The following is a 22,016-nucleotide window of genomic DNA, read 5'->3' as shown; positions in this document are numbered from 1 at the left end:
GGAGAGCACCCAGCACTCCGTTCTCCCCAACAGCCAGGATCTTTTTCTGAGCCTGACTGAAGTACCCTCCCAAGCCAGTACCCAAGACCATGACCCCATGGAAGGGACCTCAGGTGAGTTTACCTTTTAAAATATAAAACATGGTTTAAAAGCAAGCGTTTTTTAATTATTACTTTGCCCTGAGGACTTGGGATGCATTCGCGGCCAGTACAGCTACTGGAAAAGTCTGTTAACGTGTCTGGGGATGGAGCGGAAATCCTCCAGGGACATCTCCATGAAGCTCTCCTGGAGGTACTCCAAAAGCCTTGCCACAAGGTTTCTGGGCAGTGCAGCCTTATTCTGTCCTCCATGGTAGGACACTTGACCACGCCATGCTTGCAGCAAGTAATCTGGTATCATTGCATGACAAAGCCTGGCAGCGTATGGTCCCGGTGTTTGCTGGCATTCAAGCAACATCCGTTCTTTATCTCGCTGTGTAATCCTCAGGAGAGTGATATCGCTCATGGTAACCTGGTTGAAATACGGGAATTTAATTAAGGGGACAGAGGTGGCCGTTCCTACTGGGCTGTTTGCCTGTGGCTGAAAAGAGATCCTTCCCTGCAGTTAGCCAAGCACAGGGAGGGGGGGAATTGGCCCTGAGCTTTTCGCGTTTGGCTAGCAGGGATCTTCCCTGTTACCAGCCACGCGGTGGGGGGTGGGGTACAGCGATCATCCCAGATAATTCATGGCGGGGGGGGGGTTAGTTTGGTTTCTGCAGGAATCTTCCCTGATACCAGCCACGCGGTGTGGGGAGGGATAAAGCGATCATCCCAGAGAATTGGATGGGGGGGTTTAGTTTGTTTTCTGCTGCTGAAGGTTAACAGGAAAACCGCAGCAGTCAATGGGCTTTGCTTGGTATGTGGGAAAGGAGGGCGCAGAAGCCGAAAGACAATGGCTTACCATGGCCGCATGCAAGCTGAATTCTGTTGCCCGGACCTGCGTCTGTGATCTCTAACACCAAAGCCACAGGCACTCAATATTAAGATGGAAAATGCGACCTTGTACTGAAATCACATGTGCTATGTAATGTGAATAGTGTTGTTTATCATGAAAGAGTATAAGCATTGTTCTGCAAAATGTATCATTTTAAAAACTTCTCTCCTTTTTTTCCAGCCCTCCCTCCAGCAGCTGCAAATTTTTCAAGCCTCCCTCCTCCGTCCCGAAGGCTATCTCAGATAAGCGGCAGAGAAAGAGGACGCGAGACGAGATGTTCACGGAAATAATGGAATGCACCCGCAATGAAAGAGCTCATTTGAATGAGTGGAAGGACACAGTATCTAAATTTAGGAAAGATGCCAGTGAACGTGAGGTCATGAGGGATGCTCGAGATGAGAGGTGGCAGGCTGCAACGCTGGGGCTGCTGCATGATCAAACGGACATGCTCCGGCGTCTGGTGGAGCTTCAGGAACGGCAGCAGGATAACAGACTGCCGCTGCAGCCGCTGTATAACCTCCCTCCCCCCTCACCATGTTCCATATCCTCCTCACCCAGATGTGTAAGAACGCGGGGGGGGGGAGGCTCCGTGCACCCTCCCACTCCACCCCAGTGGACAGCCCAACCAAAAGGTTGTCATTATATTGAATTTTTTCAGTGGCCTTTTACTTCCCTCCTATCCTCTTCCCAAACCTCACCCAGTCGGTTCTCTCCCTATGTTTATAATCAATTAATAAAGAATACATGATTTTTAAATGATAGTGACTATTTCCTTTGAAAGCAAGATGGGGGAAGGGGGAGGGTGGGTTCCTTACAGAGAATGAGTCAATAAAGGGGGCGGGTTTTCATGAAGGAGAAACAAACAGAAATTTCACACTGTAGCCTGGCCAGTCATGAAACTGGTTTTCAAAGCTTCTCTGATGCACAGCGCTTCCTGGTGTGCTCTTCTAATCGCCCTGGTGTCTGGCTGCGCGTAATCAGCAGCCAGACGATTTGCCTCAGCCTCCCACCCCGCCATAAAGGTCTCCCCCTTACTTTCACAGAGATTGTGGAGCACACAGCAAGCAGAAATAACAATGGGGATATTGGTTTGGCTGAGGTCTGAGCGAGTCAGTAACGATCGCCAGTGACCTTTTAAACGGCCAAATGCACATTCTACCACCATTCTGCACTTGCTCAGCCTGTAATTGAACAGCTCCTGATTCCTGTCCAGGCTGCCTGTGTATGGCTTCATGAGCCATGGCATTAAGGGGTAGGCTGGGTCCCCAAGAATAGCTATTGGCATTTCAACATCCCCAACGGTTATTTTCTGGTTCGGGAAGTAAGTCCCTTGCTGCAGCCGTTTAAACAGATTACTGTTCCTGAAGACGCGAGCGTCATGAACCCTTCCCGGCCAGCCCACGTTGATGTTGGTGAAATGTCCCTTGTGATCCACAAGTGCTTCCAGCACCATTGAAAAGTACCCCTTGCGGTTTATGTTCTGGGTACCCTGGTGCTCCGGTGCCAAGATAGGGATATGGGTTCCATCTATCGCCCCACCACAGTTAGGGAATCCCACTGCAGCAAAGCCATCCACTATGACCTGCACATTTCCCAGAGTCACTACCTTTCGTAGCAGCAGCTCAGTGATTGCTTTGGCTACTTGCATCACAGCAGCCCCCACAGTAGATTTGCCCACTCCAAATTGATTCCCGACTGACAGGTAGCTGTCTGGCATTGCAAGCTTCCACAGGGCTATCGCCACTTGCTTCTCAACTGTGAGGGCTGCTCTCATCTTGGTATTCTGGCGCTTTAGGGCAGGGGAAAGCAAGTCACAAAGTTCCAAGAAAGTGCCCTTATGCATGTGAAAGTTTCACAGCCACTGGGAATCGTCCCACACCTGCAACACTATACGGTCCCACCATCTGTGCTTGTTTCCTGTGCCCAGAATCGGCGTTCCATGGCTATAACCTGCCCCATTAACAGCATGATCTCCAAAGCACCGGGTCCCGCGGTTTGATAGAATTCCATGTCCATATCCTCATCACTCTCGCCGCCGCGCTGCCGTAGCCTACTCCTCGCCGCCTGGTTTTGCAGGTTCTGGTTCAGCATAAACTGCACGATAACGCGCGAGGTGTTTACAATGTTCATGACTGCTGTCTTGAGCTGAGCGGGCTCCATGCTTGCCGTGGTATGGCATCTGCACTGTTCACCCAGGAAAAAGGCGCGAAACGGTTGTCTGCCGTTGCTTCCCTGGAGAGGGGGGAGGACATACCCAGAACCACCCGCGACAATGTTTTTGGCCCCATCAGGCATTGGGATCTCAACCTGGAATTCCAATGGGCGGAGGAGACTGCAGGAACTATGGGATAGCTACCCACAGTGCAATGCTCCAGAAATCGACGCTAGCCCCGGTACATGGACGCACACCGCCGAATTAATGTGCTTAGTGTGGCCGCATACATTCGACTTTATACAATCGGTTTCCAAAATTCAAATTATATAAATTCGAATTAATCCCGTAGTGTAGACATACCCATAGCTTCCAATCCTATGCTGTGAGCTCAGGGGCTGTGCTCCTTCCCCCTATCCTGTTATAGCTGCAGTTCCATTGCCAGGTGTCGCTGCTGTGCAATGGCAGATGCCCCAGTGCGGCTCTAGTACACTCCTTGAGGGCATCAGTGCAAGGAAAAAAACCCATCAGGGAGAAAGTGATGGACTCTGGGGCAGTGGAGGTGACAGCAGCGGGCCCCCATATTCTTGGGGGAAAAGAAAAGGCGTCAAAGGAGACACAAGGAAGGACATAGAGTTGATGGAATCACTTCCCATCCCAATACTCTATACATTAAAACAGCTGCTCCATTCCATCTCAAGGGTGGATGCATTTCTGTGATGAGTGAAATAATCCGTGTGTGTGTCTCCCTCTCCCCCCCCCAAATCCCCCTCCAAGCCCCAGATGTAATTTCCACAGCAACCACTGAAGCCATCACAAACATTATTTGTGGTAGCAAAAGCAGCAGCAAGAACAGAAGGATATTTAACAAACAAAACTCCTGTCTTCAAGCAAATTTCCCTAAAAACAAGGGGAAATAAATTTTGAAAATCGTCAAACTATAAGTTTTCCATGAGGAATCAACAACTCTTTCTGAAGTGCAGTCACTGATTGACTGCAAAATGGAGCCATCTGGTGGTATATATGGGTCACTACATGAAGTAGAAGCCCTTGCATGTGGAAAACATTAGTAAGGCATATTACCAAATGGATTAATTTGTGTGCCATTTGGGATCTCTTTAAAATTATGGCTAGGATCTGATATAAAATTTGACATTAAGCCTACTTCTGTTTTCTATAAAGGAAGTCTAAACCAACCGCAACATGCGCTCATTCTGATTTTAAAAAGCAAAGTATGCAGCACATTTGGTCAAACCCTACTGACTTCAGCGATGGGAGCAAGATCAAATCACTTGGATGGCAAGTGAAGAATTCCTAATAAATATTCTGGGCTTGATGCCGTATTCTTTGCACATCCTGGTTACTTTCATCAGCTTTGCGTGCACAAGGAATATAACCATGTATCTTCCTGTGGGAAGCTATAACAGTGTGCCCTGCAGTCTTGCTTATGTTTAAGGTCCATGGTCAACAGTGAGGCTCCCCAGACAAACATAGTTTAAGAATAAGTAGCCAGAATTTTTGAGTGACTAGTGATTTTAGGCATCTTTTAGGGGGAGGGGCCCTACTTAAGGCACCTTAAGGTGGCAAGCTGGGCACCCAAAAACTGAGTAACCCCAAGAACACTACTTCATTTTGAAAATCTTGGTCAGTACTGTATTTAAAAAAACAACACTCATCATGCTGTCCTGAGGGAGTTGGAGAGGGAGAGAAAGAGGGAGGGGGAGCACAGTTCCCCCAACAAGGGCTCCAACAGGGAAAAACACTTAAAAAAAAAAAGTTTTAAAAATCTGAGAAAATAGTCCATTTAAGGACTAACCACCTGCCCCTTTATAAAAACAAAGTATTTGCTTTATAGGAGAGCAATAAAATGTTTGAGGATAGAGGAGGGCAATTCTGGTGCCTGGGGTATTCCTCAGAGGTCAGTCAGTTAAGGTGACTTTATAGTGGCTGAACTGCCATGAAGAGATCACAGCCCAGAACTGAAGCCACAATCTTTTCCTCCCTTGGGCAGATTTTCATTTACCATCAGGAATGGATATCTACAGAGATATTTTAAAGACTTGGTGTATGTGGGAGGTGTGGAGGGTGAGAGATTGGCAGGGAAAAGCCACGGTCATCACTTTTCCGAAGTCTTAATGTTCATGAACATTATGTTCCTGTCAAAATTCAGGCCTGTCTTGTTGCTTTGAGGTTTCTTAGTGTTTTCACTGCCATGTACACATCCTCCTTTCTTTAGGTATGGAATAGCAGGAACTGTGAACGTGACTGGTGATGAAGTGAAGAAGCTGGATGTGCTATCCAATTCTCTGGTTATTAACATGCTACAGTCCTCCTATGGCACCTGTGTCCTAGTCTCAGAGGAGAATAAAGATGCCATTATCACTCCACAAGACAAGAGGGTCTGTATATGTCTGTTCTCTCATTTAGCAGCAGGTGGTGCTGTTATTCCGAGTATTGAAAAAGAGGTTAGGGACTATGTTACCTGTAAGAAAGCAAAAAGGCACAAGTTCCTAAGCAATAGCAGAGAATCTGCATATTATTCTACTGCTTAAATAATTAGTTATAGTGGGTGAGCGGTTTTCAATAAGTAAGGAAGTCCTTGCAAAGGATTCATAATTAAAACTGGGGGAATAATTATTTGTGAGCATGTTAGTGAAACTGGGATCCCAATTGAATCCTACCATGTTTGGACCCTTTTTTGAACATTGGTGTGACCTGTTTTTGTTTGCATGAATATTTAGCCAGGACTATAAGGAGTAAAGTGCTACTCAGTTTGAGCAAGGCTGGCAGAACTGGGCTCTAAATTAGCTACCCTAAGAGAACAAATGGCTACTTCTGTGATTTCCAGATGTATGGCAATCATCTTCGATTATGATACCCCTCCATTAATTTAACATGAAGTCCCAAGAAAACACTAATTCACAGTTCAGGATTTCGATTAGCACTCCACCAAAAGCCAGCCATCCCTGCCTCCCTACCCTCAAGCCTCGCTTCATAAATCCATTCATTCAGCTCACAATACAATTTAAACAAAATTTGTTCAATAAACCAAGACAAAAACTGGAACAAAACCACTCAGTTCCTTTGCTTTCACACTATGCCCTTTCCTCACCCCTGATCTTTTGTGTAGTTACATTGTCAGCTGTTTGGGCAAGCCCCTTCTCGCTCTGCATTTCGGTGATGTGCTATACAGACTACAACCGTATTCGGTCTGGATTTGTCAAGGGCATTTGGTTATCTAAATGTTGTAAGAAAAAGATGGTGTTTACCAAACAAAGGAAAAAGATACAGCAAGTCAGCATATTTAATACTCCTCTTCTCTCTCCTTTTAGGGTAAATATGTGGTGTGCTTTGATCCACTAGATGGTTCTTCCAATATAGATTGCTTGGCATCAATAGGAACGATATTTGCTATCTACAAGAAGGTATGTTGATGAACAAAACATTTCCTATATATCAGCTCACTTCACTTTCTTTTCCACTGTCTTTTGAATAAAAAGAGCTTTAAAGAGACAGTGATATAGATATACAGTGAATATATATTTATATCAAATAATGGGCTGAATTTTTAGGAAGAAGCACACTTAATTGTCCACATGAAATTCTTAGGCCACAGCACTTCCTTCTGTATCACACAGAGTAATTAAAACAAAAGTGGCTTCTAATTATAAGGCAACTGGTTAGCTACATCAATCCTATTTACTCACTCCAGTGAGTGCTGGGGGTGGGGTGGGGTGTGGACAGGACGTAGAGATGGGCCAGAGCTCCAGTGTCAAGGTGCAGAACCAAACTTACTTAAGGTTCAGGAATGTTCAGGTCTGGAATATGGGTTCCTGTCTATCTCTACAACTCACAATGTTTGTTTGCCCACTAGGGAGCTACATAGAGTGCCAAGTTTCAGAGTGGTAGCAGTGTTAGTCTGTATCAGCAAAAACAATGAGTAGTCCTTGTGGCACCTTAGAGACTAACAAATTTATTTGGACATAAGCTTTCATGGGCTAAAACCCACTTCATCAGATGCATGGAGTGGAAATACAGTAGGCAGGTATATATATTACAGCACATGAAAATATGGGAGGTCAGTGCTAACGAGGCCAATTCAATCAGCGTGGATGTCGCCCATTCCCAACAGTTGACAAGAACGTCTGAGTATCAACAGAGTGGAAGCCATTTAACCACCAGCATTTGCCAACAGTTAGAATGATGTCAGTTCTCACAATTTTACTGCAAGTCTCGCAATATTTGTTGCTTTTATGCCCTAGCTCACAGAATCATATGATGACACGAGACACTCAGTTCTCTTTCTTTTTCAAGGTTACAGCTCTCATGTTTGCAAAGAAATGCTTAAAAACATGAATCCTAAAGGCTAAAGGCAAGATGCCATGATTACCTCCTACACTTAGAACAGGAAATTACTACGTGGTGTCCTCTTGCTTCCCCTTGAATCTCCTTTCACCAGCAGGAATATTATTTCCAAAACTCAAAAAGCTTTAAGGAAGCAAAGCCGAGATAGGTGGACGGATCATCTGGCTTAAGTCAAAAGATCAGGTGCCTTTAAAACTGACTTCCAGGGCCTTAGCTGTCAGATCCTGTTGAGATGTTGTGTAGGTTAAGCAGTGTGTTTGTTAAGAGATGATAACTGATGCTGTTGTAATATGTGAACTCCTGGGAGTGTGGTGGCTTAACCCACTTTTTAGCATAACTGAAAATTATTATTTTTGGGGAAACATAGCAGCCTAATTAATCTCTTCTCCTCCCCGCCCCTCCACACACACACACACACACACACACACACACACACAGAGCCTGCATGAGTCTACATCCCACAGCTGTCCTGTGACATTCCACTGCCTTTTTTGTAATATTGTCAAGATCTCCAGTCAAGTTCTCTCACTATCCATCAGTTTAACAGTGCATGTCATTTTCCCCCGGTACATGAGAAGTAAGGAGAGGGGGAAAAGGGCAGATGCTAATTATTGATCTTTACTAAGAGAGGCATAGTTTAGTGGTCTGAACGCAAGATTGGGAACCAGGATTCTTCAAGATCTAATCCCAGCTCTTATAGTGAACCCCCTCTCCTGGGCTTTGGAGAAGTCACTTATGACAAAAATTTCAAACTCAGTTTGTATAGTGTATTCTGAAAGAGACATTAAAACCTCATGGAACTGAGAAGTGCGCAACTCTGCATATTGACGGCAGCAAAAGGGACTTGGTGCAGACAACGGGGTTCCAGATCCAGGGTGAGCCCGTCATCCCCCTGGCAGAGGGGCAGGCATACCAGCACCTGGGCACGCCAACAGGGTTCCGTGTCCGGCAGACACCCGAGGACACCATCCAGGAGATCTTGCAGGACGCCGCCAAGATTGATGCCTCCCTGCTGGCACCGTGGCAGAAGATAAACGCCCTGAACACCTTCCTGATCCCACGCATCTCGTTCACCCTAAGGGGATCCGCCGTGGCGAAGGTGCCCCTCAACAAGGCAGACAAGATCATTCGGAAGCTGGTGAAGAAGTGGCTGTTCCTTCCCCAGAGAGCCAGCAGCAAGTTGGTCTACATCGCCCACAGGCACGGCGGCGCCAACGTCCCCCCGCATGGGTGACCTGTGCGACGTCGCGGTGATCACCCACGCCTTCCGCCTGCTGACATGTCCCGACGCTACAGTGAGGAACATTGCGGCGAACGCCCTGCGTGATGCGACAGAGAAACGGATCGGCAGAGCCCCCTCCAACCAAGACATCGCCACCTTCTGAGTGGCTCCCTGGATGGGGAATTCGGACGGGACGGGAGCGACATCGCTTCACTGTGGTCCCTCACTCGCAATGCCACACGTCGCCTGGGGAACCGCATTGGATGCCGCTGGGAGTGGTGCGAGGAGCGCCAGGAGCTGGGAGTCCAGGTGCCGCAGATCAGGTCCGACGACAACACCATCGTCACCCCGATGGCCAGGGGCTTGCTGGAGAGGACTCTGAAGGCCGCCATCCGCTCGCTGGACGTGGAAACCCTGAAGCGTAAACCGGACCAGGGTAAAGCCTTTGAGTTGACCAGCAAGTGGGACGCCAGCAACCACTTCCTCGCCGGGGGAGGCTTCACCCGTTTCGCCAACTGGCGGTTCATCCACCGTGCCCGGCTCAACTGCGTCCCACTCAACGGAGCCATCCGCCACGGGAACCGAGACAAGCGTTGCAGGAAGTGTGGCTACTCCAACGAGACCCTGCCCCACGTCCTGTGCAGCTGCAAACCCCACTCCAGAGCCTGGCAGCTGCGCCACAACGCTATCCAGAACCGCCTGGTGAAAGCCATCGCGCCACACCTGGGGGAGATCGCTGTGAACTGCACCATCCCCGGTACCGACAGCCAGCTACGACCTGACGTGGTCGTCACCGACGAGGCCCAGAAAAAGATCATCCTCGTCGAAGTCACGGTCTCCTTTGAGAACAGGACTCCGGCATTTCGCGAAGCCCGAGCTCGTAAGCTGGAAAAGTACGCCCCCCTGGCTGACACCCTGAGAGCGAAGAGCTATGAGGTGCAGATGGATGCCCTGATTGTCGGAGCCCTGGGCGCCTGGGACCCCTGCAACGAGCCTGTGCTGCAGACCTGCGGGATCAGTCGACGCTACGCACGTCTCATGCGGCGCCTCATGGTCTCAGACGCCATCCGATGGTCCAGGGACATCTACATCGAGCACATCACCGGCCACCGACAGTACCAGGAGGCGTGAGCCAGAGTGACATCGTTCTCCCACTACGAGAAAGGGACCAAGTGACCTTCTCCGTTGGATCATATGAACTGGAACCATAAACTCCCTAAACACTAAATCTCACCAAATGAGGGTCAGTCCATCCTCATCATCATATCCACTCATTATTATCCACACCCGAACATAGCCACTTTATGAACTTCATACCCTCATATCTCAATGTCTGTACTTTGACCCATCAACCTTTTACCCACAATCGGGGATATTGCAGATTATGTATTCCTCATGCCACTTTACCTTAAACCAAACTTTGCACCCTCGATAATCTGTATGTTATTCCCTGATAACCAGAAACTTCTATGCTCAAACTCTGTTCACAATTTATTTTTAACATCATCTTAATAAAATTTTTAAATGTATTCTGAAAGAGACATTAAAACCTCATGGAACTGATTTCATCTACCTTGCAACAATGAAGTTCTGAACTGATTTTTCCAAAGTTTAAACCTTTGATTCTATGAAGTCAGATATTTTGAAGCCTATGCTAAGACATCCCCTATACCATAGCCAAAATATTGTTGAAGGAAAATACTCAAAGGTTGTTATCAGGCTTCTGCCGTCTGTCTGTTTTAATTCACTGGTTCACTTTTTATTATACTTCACTAGGGCAGAACTATTCCACAGACTTAAAAAGCCAATGAAATAACCTCATCGTTTCCAGCGTTTTATTTTTACCTTTGAACAGATCTGCATTTCTTTGTGGAAGTGTGTTTGACTCTGAACTTTCTTTCCCCCTTTGGTTGTTCAGAGCACAGACATGAACAATAGTTGAAAAACAAGCTGAATTCTGGCCAGCGTCCATTTCCCTAGGGAGAAGTTCCTTTGCTTTCTCAGAATAGCCCATCATTGTTTAGTTTCTCACCCAGGAATATTAGGGGTGCGGGGGAGAGGAAGCATTCGTTAGTGATGAGTCTGCAACAATCATCTCAGATAAATATACTGTATTTGAAAACAGTCTTCCATACAAGATTTATTTACATTCACTTTACATAAACACCAGGGTCTAAGAAGGTCTGAATGAGAAGCCTCTTTTTTGGGGTCAAACACACACACACACAAATCTGGCCATTTTTAGTGTGTGTGGGGGGGGGAGAGTACAGAAAAGTTAGGCATTCATAATATTGTTTGCAATCTGCACATAAGTGTATTTTTTAGATTTAATTTTGCAAGTAAGTAGTCTATAGTGGACAATTATTGCTTTGATGTTGAGATGTGTGCATGCCATAGGCATACAATTTTAAAACAGAAGGTTTTAAGGTATAAAAGCATAAAAAAAACATGCTGTTCATGGCAAGCTAGCTGCTTTTGAAAAAGATTCTTTAGGAGAGAGTTAGCAGCACATAATCAGTATTAAGGATCTAAAATGTGCACTCTTATTAATTTGCATTCATTATGTACACTGTAACCTTTCTGAATGAGCTGCTCGGCACTGAATCATAATTAGTTATACCATACCAAATGGGGTAAATAATTCTTTATCATGGGTCCATAATATGTGACTACATGTAATTTCCTATGAATGCATTCACAGGAAATTACAACATACACGATGTCTTAGGTCCTCAGGAACCATTAAGGTGCTGTGTCTCGGTATTGAGAATAATATGCCATGTAGCTAATTCTGTCTGTTCTTATTTAAGAAGAATCCACCTTCCAAAAAAACCCCATAACCCACCACCACACAAACAATTAAGGGGATTTAATTTCTTTCTGTAAATAGTTGCCATCTTGCTACATATTGTTAAACAGTTGCTATATTTCACCAGTGTAGAACTGGTTAGAAAATGAGGCAGTGCGGGGAATGGCAAAAAAAAAAAAAAAAAAAAAAACCTGAAGATTTTCAGCCAAATTCCAAGTTTTTGGTCAAAAACTTTTAGCTGAAAACCAAAAATTTTGATTAGAAAATACTGCCCTGGTTCTCATGAGAGTTGTCGTTTGAGTGCTTCATGCCTCCTTTCTTTGCTATTGGTTGGGCTCCCTGGATAAACTACATCACCTCTGACGCACAGTGGTCTCCCCTCTTGTTCAGCCACCACAGTGCATCATAGGGCACAAGCTTTTCAGGTTTGGGGAGCTTTGTTTTTCAACAAAGTCCAAAATCTCCATAGAAAGCAGACGCACTATCCTGGAATGTCCCTTCGGTAAGACCTGGTGTTGAGGCACTTCTGCCTCAGTTTCCCAAAAATGATCTTCGGTCTACTCCTACTGTAGAAGCAGGTTGGCCTTCCAGCCAACCCACTATAAAGCATTCAATTCCTTCCAGGCTAACAGAGTCCCTAATTCCAAGTCCAAAAATAACATCAAAACAAAAGAGTCTTCAGCTTCTCTGGGCCTTCAGCCTCCTTCCTTACTGGCAGGCTCCCAGTGGCAACTGCCTATCTCACTACCTAACTGCCTGCTCTTGGGCCCCAATCAACCCAGTCGTCCAGGTCAGATCTATCCTCCTACCAAGACCCTCTGGCAGACTATAGCCCTCAGCCAGTTTCACAGATTTCAAGGCCAGAAGGGACCACTGTGATCATCTAGTCTGACCTCTGGCATAACATAGGCCATAGAACTTCCCTAAAATGAGTTGTACAGCAGATCTTTTAGGAAAAACATCCAATTTTGATCTAAAAATTGTCAGTGATGGAGAATCCACCATGACTCTCAGTAAATTGTCCAAGTGCTTAATTACTCTCACCATTAAAAATTTGCACCTTATTTCCAGTCTGAATTTGTCTAACTTCAACTTCCAGCCATTGGAGCATGTAATTCCTTTCTCTGTGAGACTGAAGAGCCCATTAACAGATATTTGTTCTCCATGTAGATACTTATAGACTGTGATCAAGTCACCCCTTACCCTTCTCTTTGTTAAAATAAATAGATTGAGCTCAAGTCCATCACTGTAAGGCATGCTTTCTAATCCTTTAATCATTCTTTTGGCTATTCCTAGCTTAAGCTCAGCTCCTTCCCCCATATCTGGCTAGCCACAGGAGACACCCCCCACCACCCGCACTTTTCCTCAGCTGGTCTAGCCATCCATCCATCCAGCTTCCCCCTCTCCATGGACTTCTGGCAGCCTTCCTCAGGGAACTCACTCCCTACTTCCTCTTCCTCTTTTAAGTCTCACACCCTGTACAGGTAGGGCTGGGCTAACTGGCTGGGCTAACTGGCCCTTAAAGGGACAGGTGGCCCTGTTACAGACAAAACCCCTATTTTCCATTGAAAAACAATTTTAAATAGTAAAATTTTGACCAACCCTAGCTAGGGCGAAATCCTTAAGTTGTTATTCAGTTTCTACTCAAACTAATGAAATCCAATTCCAATCCATGGGAGTTTGTTTGCGTGAGTCAGAAATGAGTAAAAGCTAAACAGGGACCTCAGGACTGTGACTAAAGGTCTCATTCAAGTTCCTACTAAACAGGTGTCATCACAAAAAAAGCCACCACAATTGACAAACTTTTTTGGCAAACAGGCCAAAAATCAAGGGTGAAATCCTGGCCCCAGTGAAGTCAATGGCACTATTTCACCCTGAATGAGCATAGAGAATAACAATTCTCAGAATTTATCACAGAGTCAGAAAAGGTAGATGTCAGAGACTGGGGGAAAATTATTATATCAGCTACTCTGCCTTCCTGCCAGAATACTGGTGTGTCCTACTAAAGTATAGCTTGTAATGTTTTGTCCAGTGTACTTTTAAATCTCCCAAGCAATGGGGCCTCCATCACTTCCCTAGGAAGACTAATCCAAAGTCTAATACGTCTATTAAGAAGTTTTTCTAGCGTTTAGTGCAAATTTTCCCTTTAATAATTTAATACAATTACTGCTTTTGTATCCATTTGAACACCCTTCAAAACATTCATAGACTTATGTCCCTACCTCTGTCATTTCCTAGCCAAGCTGTAAATATTTCTCTCTTTCAGTCTTTTCTCTTAAGTCAGGCCCTCCAGCCCCGATAACTTTTGTTGCTTTTCTCTGAACTCCCTCTAGTCTGTAAATATATTTCTGTCAATGTGGTACCTAGAGATAAATGCAATTTTACATACAGTCTTACAGAGAAGGACTATGTCAAACACCCCCTCTCTTCTCCTTGATATGACGTTTCTGTGAATACAGCCCAAAATTCTACTGGTCTATCTTGCTGTCACATGGCATAATGAATTCATGCTAATTTGTTGTTCCCTATCACCCTTAGGTCTTTTTCAGCATTATGGCTTCTCAAGTTTCTCCTTTTCATTGAATAAGAACATTTGAATAGTCATTGCCCAGCTTGATATATCATCTTGCATTTTTTTCTGCTGTTTTCTGCTCTCTCTTTAGGTCCTTTTGAATTATGTCTCTGTCCTCATGGACATTTGCAGTTCCTGCCAGTTTAATACCATCTATGAATTTAACTCACATGTTGCTTACAGATCTCTAAAGAAGATATTACTCTAAAGAAGAGTAAATAGTACCCTGTACATAGGGTGCTTAATATTAATGTTTGTAAAAACAGTAAAGCATTTTATATGGCTTGAATAGGAATGCTCACATTGTTATTTATATAATGCCGTAAATGTGTATGGTGGTTTATAAATAAGGCCGAGAGGACTGAAAACTGATTTAAAAACCACAGCAAGCAAAACCAATGATAAACAACAAAGCTTGCTGTTGTGGAGAGGTGCGTACTAGGGAAATTGGCAACTGCTTCCGGGAGCTGCGTGGAACTTGGGAGCCTACCTTAGCCCCAGGCCCCTCCTGTGTCACCGACTCGACTTTTAATGGCCCAGTCGGTGGTGCTGACCGGAGCCGCCAGGGTCCCTTTTTGACTGGGCGTTCTGGTCGAAAACCGGACACCTGGCAACCCTAGAGGACGTTATTTTAACAGTTTTTCATTTAAATTTGAGTTCTGCTTTTATTGTTTTCCATTAAGATCTCAACCTTCAATATTGTGATAATTCTTTCCTCAGACAACAGAAGAGGAGCCTTCTGAAAAGGATGCCTTGCAGCCAGGACGAAATATTGTTGCAGCAGGCTATGCCTTGTATGGCAGTGCTACGCTGGTGGCTCTTTCTACCGGGCAAGGAGTGGACTGCTTCATGCTAGATCCGGTATATACAAGATGTTAATTACGATATACATTCTTTTTGCCTTTTAGTATTTCATATGCTAGGCTTTACTTATTTTCTCATTCCAATCTGGTCTAGAGAATATTATTTGTGGCATTCTCCCTTTTGACCAGGTCCTGTTTTAATCCATCCTTGTCCTACTGGTACTTGGTAATACAAAACCACGTTTTGGGAAGAAATTGAGACCTTGCCCCTGTGCATTCATCTTAAGACTACATCACAGCCCTATACTGGGAAATGTTTAAGAAAACTCATCAGTGCCTTTGCCCCCAATTAAGGGCCCCACCCTCTTTTTTTTTTTTTTTTTTTTTTAAAGGGCCTCAGTTTAGCTTTTAATTCAGCAAATGCAAATATTAATTATGGGTATAATTCATACACACTTATACCCCTAACTTCCTGACTGCATCTGCAGGTTAGGTAGCTTTATTTTAAGTGCTTTGACTTGCATACTCAAATATTGCAAATAAAAAAAACGTGCCCATAAACCTGCAGACTGCTTCTCAAAATCAGACACCAGAAGCCCAGACAGCATTGTCCAGGGAGCTTGAGAAGGAGAAAGGAGATGGCTCATTTGGAAAGTCAGCACAAGATAGGTAACAATATAAAGGTTTTATTTAATCGATGGGTGAAATCTTGGCTCCATGATCTTAGTGCATTGACTTCAGTGAAGGCCAATATACCTAAGCTCTAAAAGTAACTTACTGAAGAGATTATACCAAGCAGACAGACTGGGGACAGAATTGATGTGAGTGCTGAGGGAGGCCACTGAATTAATTAATTAGCATTTTCAGGTTTGGGAAGAAGCTGGAAGCTCCGAATCATTAGGCAGATCTCATGCAGCAGTGGCCAAGGTCAGCCTACTCAATATATTTGGGATGTTAGCAACACTCTCATTGACACACACACACACACACACACACACACACACACACACACACACACAGAGTGAGGGTGCGCAGGGGCAGTTAAAAAAAAAAAAATCAAAAGACAACCCCAAAAATCAATTAAAAAAAAAATCTCATGATCTTGATGCCAGTCTCATGACCTTTTCAGGTCTGACTCATTTTTTAATGCATTTGGGGTTAACAATACTGGACTGGTATTCATTTTATGACAATTATTTCTGAGATTATTTTTGCTCACATTGAAGATATGGCAAATCTTCCTGTACCTAAAGCAGCTTTCCAGCTTGGATCGGTTTGAAACAATGACAAGTCATATAAATGAATAGTGATTAAAGGACCACGTTGTGCTAAAGTCTTTCAAACTTTCCTTTAGCTATCCCACTGCCTGCTAGTAATTGGTGCACCTCATTCTTCTGTAGGCCCTTGGTGAATTTGTTCTGGTGAATAAAGATGTGAAAATCAAGAAGAAAGGGAAGATCTACAGTATCAATGAGGGTTATGCCAAGTACTTTGATCCTGCGATGACCGAATATTTACAAAGGAAGAAATTCCCTGAGGTGAGAAAATAACAGCTTTGTAATCAGCTAATGCAGCAAGGGCTCATGCTGCTTTGAGCAAAGTACGGCTCAAAGAGGAGGATAGGTTTGATTGTTTTGCTGAATTAAACTCCTTGACCTTGTCAACATTATCTACAACCTGGTATGTTCTGGCTACATGGCTAAAGTACTTTGGCTTCCACTACTCTGAAAATCCTTTATTACTTCAACCTATATGGTAGCCAAACTCATCGGCATTCTGTAATAGTTTGGAGGAAGATGTGCTAGATAATAAGAGCCAGAGTTTTAAAGAACCTCTGAAATTATGCATACAAAATTTGGACATGCACCTATTTTCAAATATATTTGAATACTACCTCAATCAATAACATGCACAATTATCCATTTTGGGCTAGATTTCTCACTACTGCTCAGTAGGTTGCATTGAAGGGCGGGGTGTAAAAATCCTCCCCCACAGTTGCACCTTTGTGCAGCAGCAGGGTACAGCTGCAAATCCAATGCTTCCCAAAGTGCAGACTGCTCCCTCCTAATGCCTCATGGGGCACAATACAACCCCAAAAGACAAAGAGGTGGACTCGTGCCCATGCACCCTTCCCCCATAGGGGGCGTACATTGTACCACCTGAACAGGTATAGCTGAGGGCACGCTACCCTCTACATTCTGCTGCCGCCTGGAACTCCGCATCTGCAATGCCTTCAGCATGGATCAGTGCCTAATAAGGCATGACTGAGCCCTTTGTGAGTATGAACACGTACATGCACACATTTTGCCTGTGCAGTTTTGAAAAGTTCTTTGAAAATGTGACTGTGTAGGTCCAACAAGTCACTTCAAAATGTGGTAGACTATAATTACTCAAGTTTGAATTTCGTTAGGATGCTAGAATTAACCCTACTCTTGCGAAAAAAGATATCGGATTTATGTCTCACCTAAAAGACAGTGCATCCAGTAGCAAACTTCCCCAGAGCACTATACTGAGGCACTGGTTCAGTAATGGCACAGTAGCACAAGAGCCTACTTGCTATACCACCATATGTTTTGCTTGGAGAGCGCCTGTCCAAGTACTGGCACAAACTGATGCTGCTTAGTTTGTCAAGTCTGATGGGATCACATCTTTAGATAAGGTTGCAGGTCATATTTCTGTGAGGACTTCTTGGTAGGCTGTAAACTTACATCTTGCTACACTGAACAAAATGGGTACAGTTTTGCTCTGCGTCTGCCCAAGAACTCTGCTTTATTGCTTTAAGTTGTTACTATGAGATATGTTGTATTAGAAAGCTGTGCGTCTGCTTATGTGGTTTTATTTGAAACAGAGAAGTGAGGGGTTTAGTCTAGTTTTGAGGGAAGTGGAACCCAGTTTACAGCCTTCTTGCTTCCTGAAAATTGCTTCTTTATATATGAATCCTTCAATCCCCCAGATCAGAACGTAATCTACATTTTATAAAGCCACCTGACTGTTGAAAAAAGTGTAAACTGTTTGTTCAAGGAGCAGAGCTAGCCAAAAGGAAAATCATTATGTTTCATACATTTCAATTTCAAAGGGTGAAAGAAAAACATCAAACAGTGCAATCCAATGACATTTCACCAGAACTCTGTCAATACCTTTGTGGAGTACCTGTAACTTGTCACACGGTTCTATCATATGACTCAAATCCTGCAGGAGTTCAAACTTCATTTACAAAAACATATTGTTTAGACCTTGCTCTGTGCTATTGTTGCAAACCGGCTGTTGGAAGTGTTTCTGAACTAAAACATCTAGTCAGCAGCGGGAATTTTTTTAACTTTAAAAGGTAATACTGTGTTAATGCAGTCACTACTCACATCTTCTGGGGAAGGTCCTATAAAAGATTTCAGCCCAGTCATTATTGAATATTTAGTCCACATCAGAAAACCTAGGGGCAGTTCAGCATGACCAATAGTTCCTCAGGAAAGGACAAGCCATTATGGTGCCATCACTTCCACTCGAAGAGAGGGCTTTCTTCATCCCTGCTGCAGGGTTTGGGCTCCAGAGAGCCTCCAAAAAAAATAACACAAGGGAAAAAAACAAGCAGCTTCTGCCCGTACAATCTTTTTGGGCTGCATTAGTTTGAAGTTGAAGCAAACAAGATGTAGGGCCTAATTCAGAAAAGCAGCGTGCAATTTTGCACATGCGAATAATTGTAGGTGCAATTTCTCAGGCATAAATTCAAAGGCTTTTAGACATCTTGCTACTTTGTCACACTGTCTAATAACCTGATTTGCAGGCTCAAGTTCCTCCTCTATCTTGGTGGGTCCTGCGCTTATTGGCGGATTTTCTTGTCTCAGAGATTCACCATGTGGGTTGGGGAACAGCCCAGAGACCTTCCCCTCTGGAAGAACCCACAGTCCACGTCAATTGGGAGGTTTGGGGGGAACCCGGGCCCGCCCTCTACTCCGGGTTCCAGCCCAGGGCCCTGTGGACTGCAGCTGTCTATAGTGCCTCCTGTAACAGCGGCATGACAGCTACAACTCCCTGGGCTACTTCCCCATGGCCTCCTCCAAACACCTTCCTTATTCTCACCACAGGACCTTCCTCCTGGTGTCTGATAACGCTTGTGCTCCTCAGTCCTCCAGCAGCACACCCTCTCACTCTCAGCTCCTTGTGCCTCTTGCTCCCAGCTCCTCACACTCACACCACAAACTGAAGTGAGCTCCTTTTAAAACCCAGGTGCCCTGATTAGCCTGCCTTAATTGATTCTAGCAGCTTCTTCTTAATTGGCTCCAGATGTCCTAATTAGCCTGCCTGCCTTAACTGGTTCTAGCAGGTTCCTGATTACTCTAGTGCAGCCCCTGCTCTGGTCACTCAGGGAACAGAAAACTACTCATCCAGTGACCAGTATATTTGCCCTCTACCAGACTCCTGTACCCCACTGGTCTGGGTCTGTCACAACAGCTAGATGCCAAAAAAAAAATGCACTCACGGTTATTTGCAGATACAAAATCAAAGACTAAGATAAAAATGAACTTTCTGGGCAATTCCAAGTTGGAGGCAGGGGAGGAGGCTGAAGGAAAATTCCCCACTGTTTCCTCAAAGATTCCTAAATGAAACATAGAACCCTGCTTCAAAAAGGACTTCATATTTGCCTCTGTGCATGTTCTTATTCTTTGCTATGCCATATTAGTAACTAAGTTAGTTAACTAATTATTTCAATTACTGTTCATTTTCCTGTCCCTTATATTTATTGATCTCTATTACCTCTTTTCTCTTATCAGTTCCACAACAGCATCTCACCTTTGTTTAGAAGGGCACACTTCTTGCTTCAAAGTCAAATGCAAAGGCCCTAGACCAATCCCTCTCTTCTGGAATGTGACTACTATCCATGGCAACGGTGCGGGGATGGTGGGAGGGAGAAGAGTCCAGAGCAGGGGTCGGCAACGTTCGGCACGCGGCTCGCCAGGGTAAGCACCCTGGCGGGCCGGACCAGTTTTATTTACCTGCTGACGCGGCAGGTTCGGCCGATCGCGGCCCCCACTGGCCAGAGTAAACCTAAATCTCTTGTTAACCACCACAAAAACTCTGGTCTGCTGCTCAAGCTTGAATAGCAGCTGCCACCTGAAGAGCTTCCTGTAGTGTGTATAAAGGAGTATGCTGATTCTAACATGCACTCCACTATGGGCAGTGTTATGGAGGAACCGAGTTTTGTACATAAGAAGATAGCTAGGGAAACCAAATTTTACTTTAAGCCAGAGCTATGTCTCCCTTCATAGGAGATCTTCTTTCTAGCTATGCATCTAACACTACCTCTGTAGAAGAAAACAGGTGCCACACAGATGAGTAGATGTGCATGGGTTGAGGAGAAAGCTGATGTAATACTGTGGGAAAATACTACACGACCTTCATGTTTTGAACCATTTAAATCCATTTGGTTTAAGCATAAGAGACTCGTAAATAGGACCCTGTGAAAATCATGATTTCACAGACTGCTTGGAAATAGCAAAATTAGCTAATACCACCATTTTTCCAACAGGGAGGCAGAAGTGGGCATCTGTGTGAGTGATGGTTTGATGCTTGGTGTGGCTCATAGCCCATGGCAGCATCATGTCAGAGCAGCAATTTGGGTGGGGGACTTGGCATCCAGTTTTATGTGAGGCACAGTAGCCAGCACTCCTGCCTCTTGGAACACACACTGAGCTGCATGGAGCATGATACTGGCATGCACGGATGCCTGCTTCCGCCACCCCACTGTTGAAAATATCGCATCAGTTCTGGGGGTGGTGGTACTCAGTGGCCATGCATATGCTGCAGGGATCTTGGAAATCTCTCTCTCTCTCTCTCTCATTAGGACCCACTGAGCCAATATCAAATGCTCTCCAGATGCACATACAAATTAGGCATTTCTGAGAGTCTAATCAGAGGAAAAAGTATTTCACTGGCATTCATGTCTTATCTTTGTTTGAGAGGGAAATCTGGGCATTGTTCCAGCCATCATGCAGCATACATTAGCTTTCTCATCTGAAAGAGAAACATATGAGATATTCAGTTGCAGCTGTGAGAATGCCAGACTGTATCATAAGGGATCAAACAAGAAGTAAAACTTGAAAACTAAAGGGAATACTGAATGTACACCTGCTAGTGTCTTGTTCCTAAAGGGAAGTCAAAGGTTTGCTTTTGTCTGTTTCCCAGGTCCTTGTGGTGCAGGTGACAACTGCACTAAAATGAAGCAGTTTCTATTTTCTATTATTTGTAGCATGATCATGCATTCAGCTGTGTCTGTATCAGTTATGTTTCTATCATGGTAAGAAACAACCAAACCCTGATAGAGGAAGCAGGATTACCAGCTGGCCTGCCTATTCCCATATACTGTACTCATGATCATCACATAATTCAGATAACTCAAACACACTAGTGGAATGTGGTCCTCTATGTCATAATACGCACAGAAAAATTCTTTTTCTTAAAAGGACATTATTAAGGTTGCAAAGTCAAGCACTCAAAAGTTAGAACAGAATCCTGGCATTTCCTGTTCTTTTAAGGCTGCCTATGCAGAATTTGGCTCCCTTGTGCTTATGGATTGTGATATAGTCTTTAAATTACTTGATCACATACTATTTTTAACAACAGGACCCCTAACCGCATTCAGTGCACAGGTTGGACCTGGCTCTGGGGATGAATAAGGATTGTGCAATGAAGGAGATTTGTCTGTAAAACCCCTGCCTCCTTTGTTGCAGAAGTTGGAAGGTGTATACTGATAGAGGCAGAGGATCAGAGGCGATGCATGCAAGGACCACATGTCCCCCAGATTTTAAATGGACACTGTCAAGTTTGATAGGCATACATTTTCTTACTGCTCTCCCAAAAATGACATTTTCTGTGATAAACATTTTCTGTGCCTTCCAAAAAGCTAAAAGCAAACAAAACCATACTCTCAAATAATCTCCAAAATAAGTCTGCAACAATCCTAAAATCATAGCACCTATTTGGGAGCAAAACAACAAGAATCCTCAGAGAGTAGCACAAGGATAGATCCCCCTTGCTCTGCTCTTCCTGCATCTCCATCCCTGGAAGCACCTGACTACACTCATTTTTCTGATCACATGAGGAAGCAAGGTTATCAGCAGTCTCAGTCC

General features: G+C 44.5%; 1 protein-coding gene across 1 annotated transcript in view; it reads left to right on the top strand.

Annotated features, from left to right (window-relative positions):
• Nucleotides 1–22,016, top strand: part of LOC112104021 (fructose-1,6-bisphosphatase isozyme 2) — a 33,643-nt gene that overhangs the window by 4,477 nt on the left and 7,150 nt on the right. Inside the window, exons 2-5 of the mRNA XM_024196096.3 lie at nt 5,361–5,523; nt 6,457–6,549; nt 14,813–14,953; nt 16,296–16,433. Of these exons, the coding sequence (XP_024051864.2) occupies nt 5,361–5,523; nt 6,457–6,549; nt 14,813–14,953; nt 16,296–16,433 (535 nt within the window). The remainder of the gene's footprint in view (nt 1–5,360; nt 5,524–6,456; nt 6,550–14,812; nt 14,954–16,295; nt 16,434–22,016) is intronic.

The sequence above is a fragment of the Terrapene carolina genome, unplaced genomic scaffold, assembly GCF_002925995.2.
Source record: "Terrapene carolina triunguis isolate 2854851 unplaced genomic scaffold, T_m_triunguis-2.0 Scaffold113, whole genome shotgun sequence".
NCBI lineage: Eukaryota > Metazoa > Chordata > Testudines > Emydidae > Terrapene > Terrapene triunguis.
This window is presented reverse-complemented; position numbering and strand designations above follow the sequence as displayed.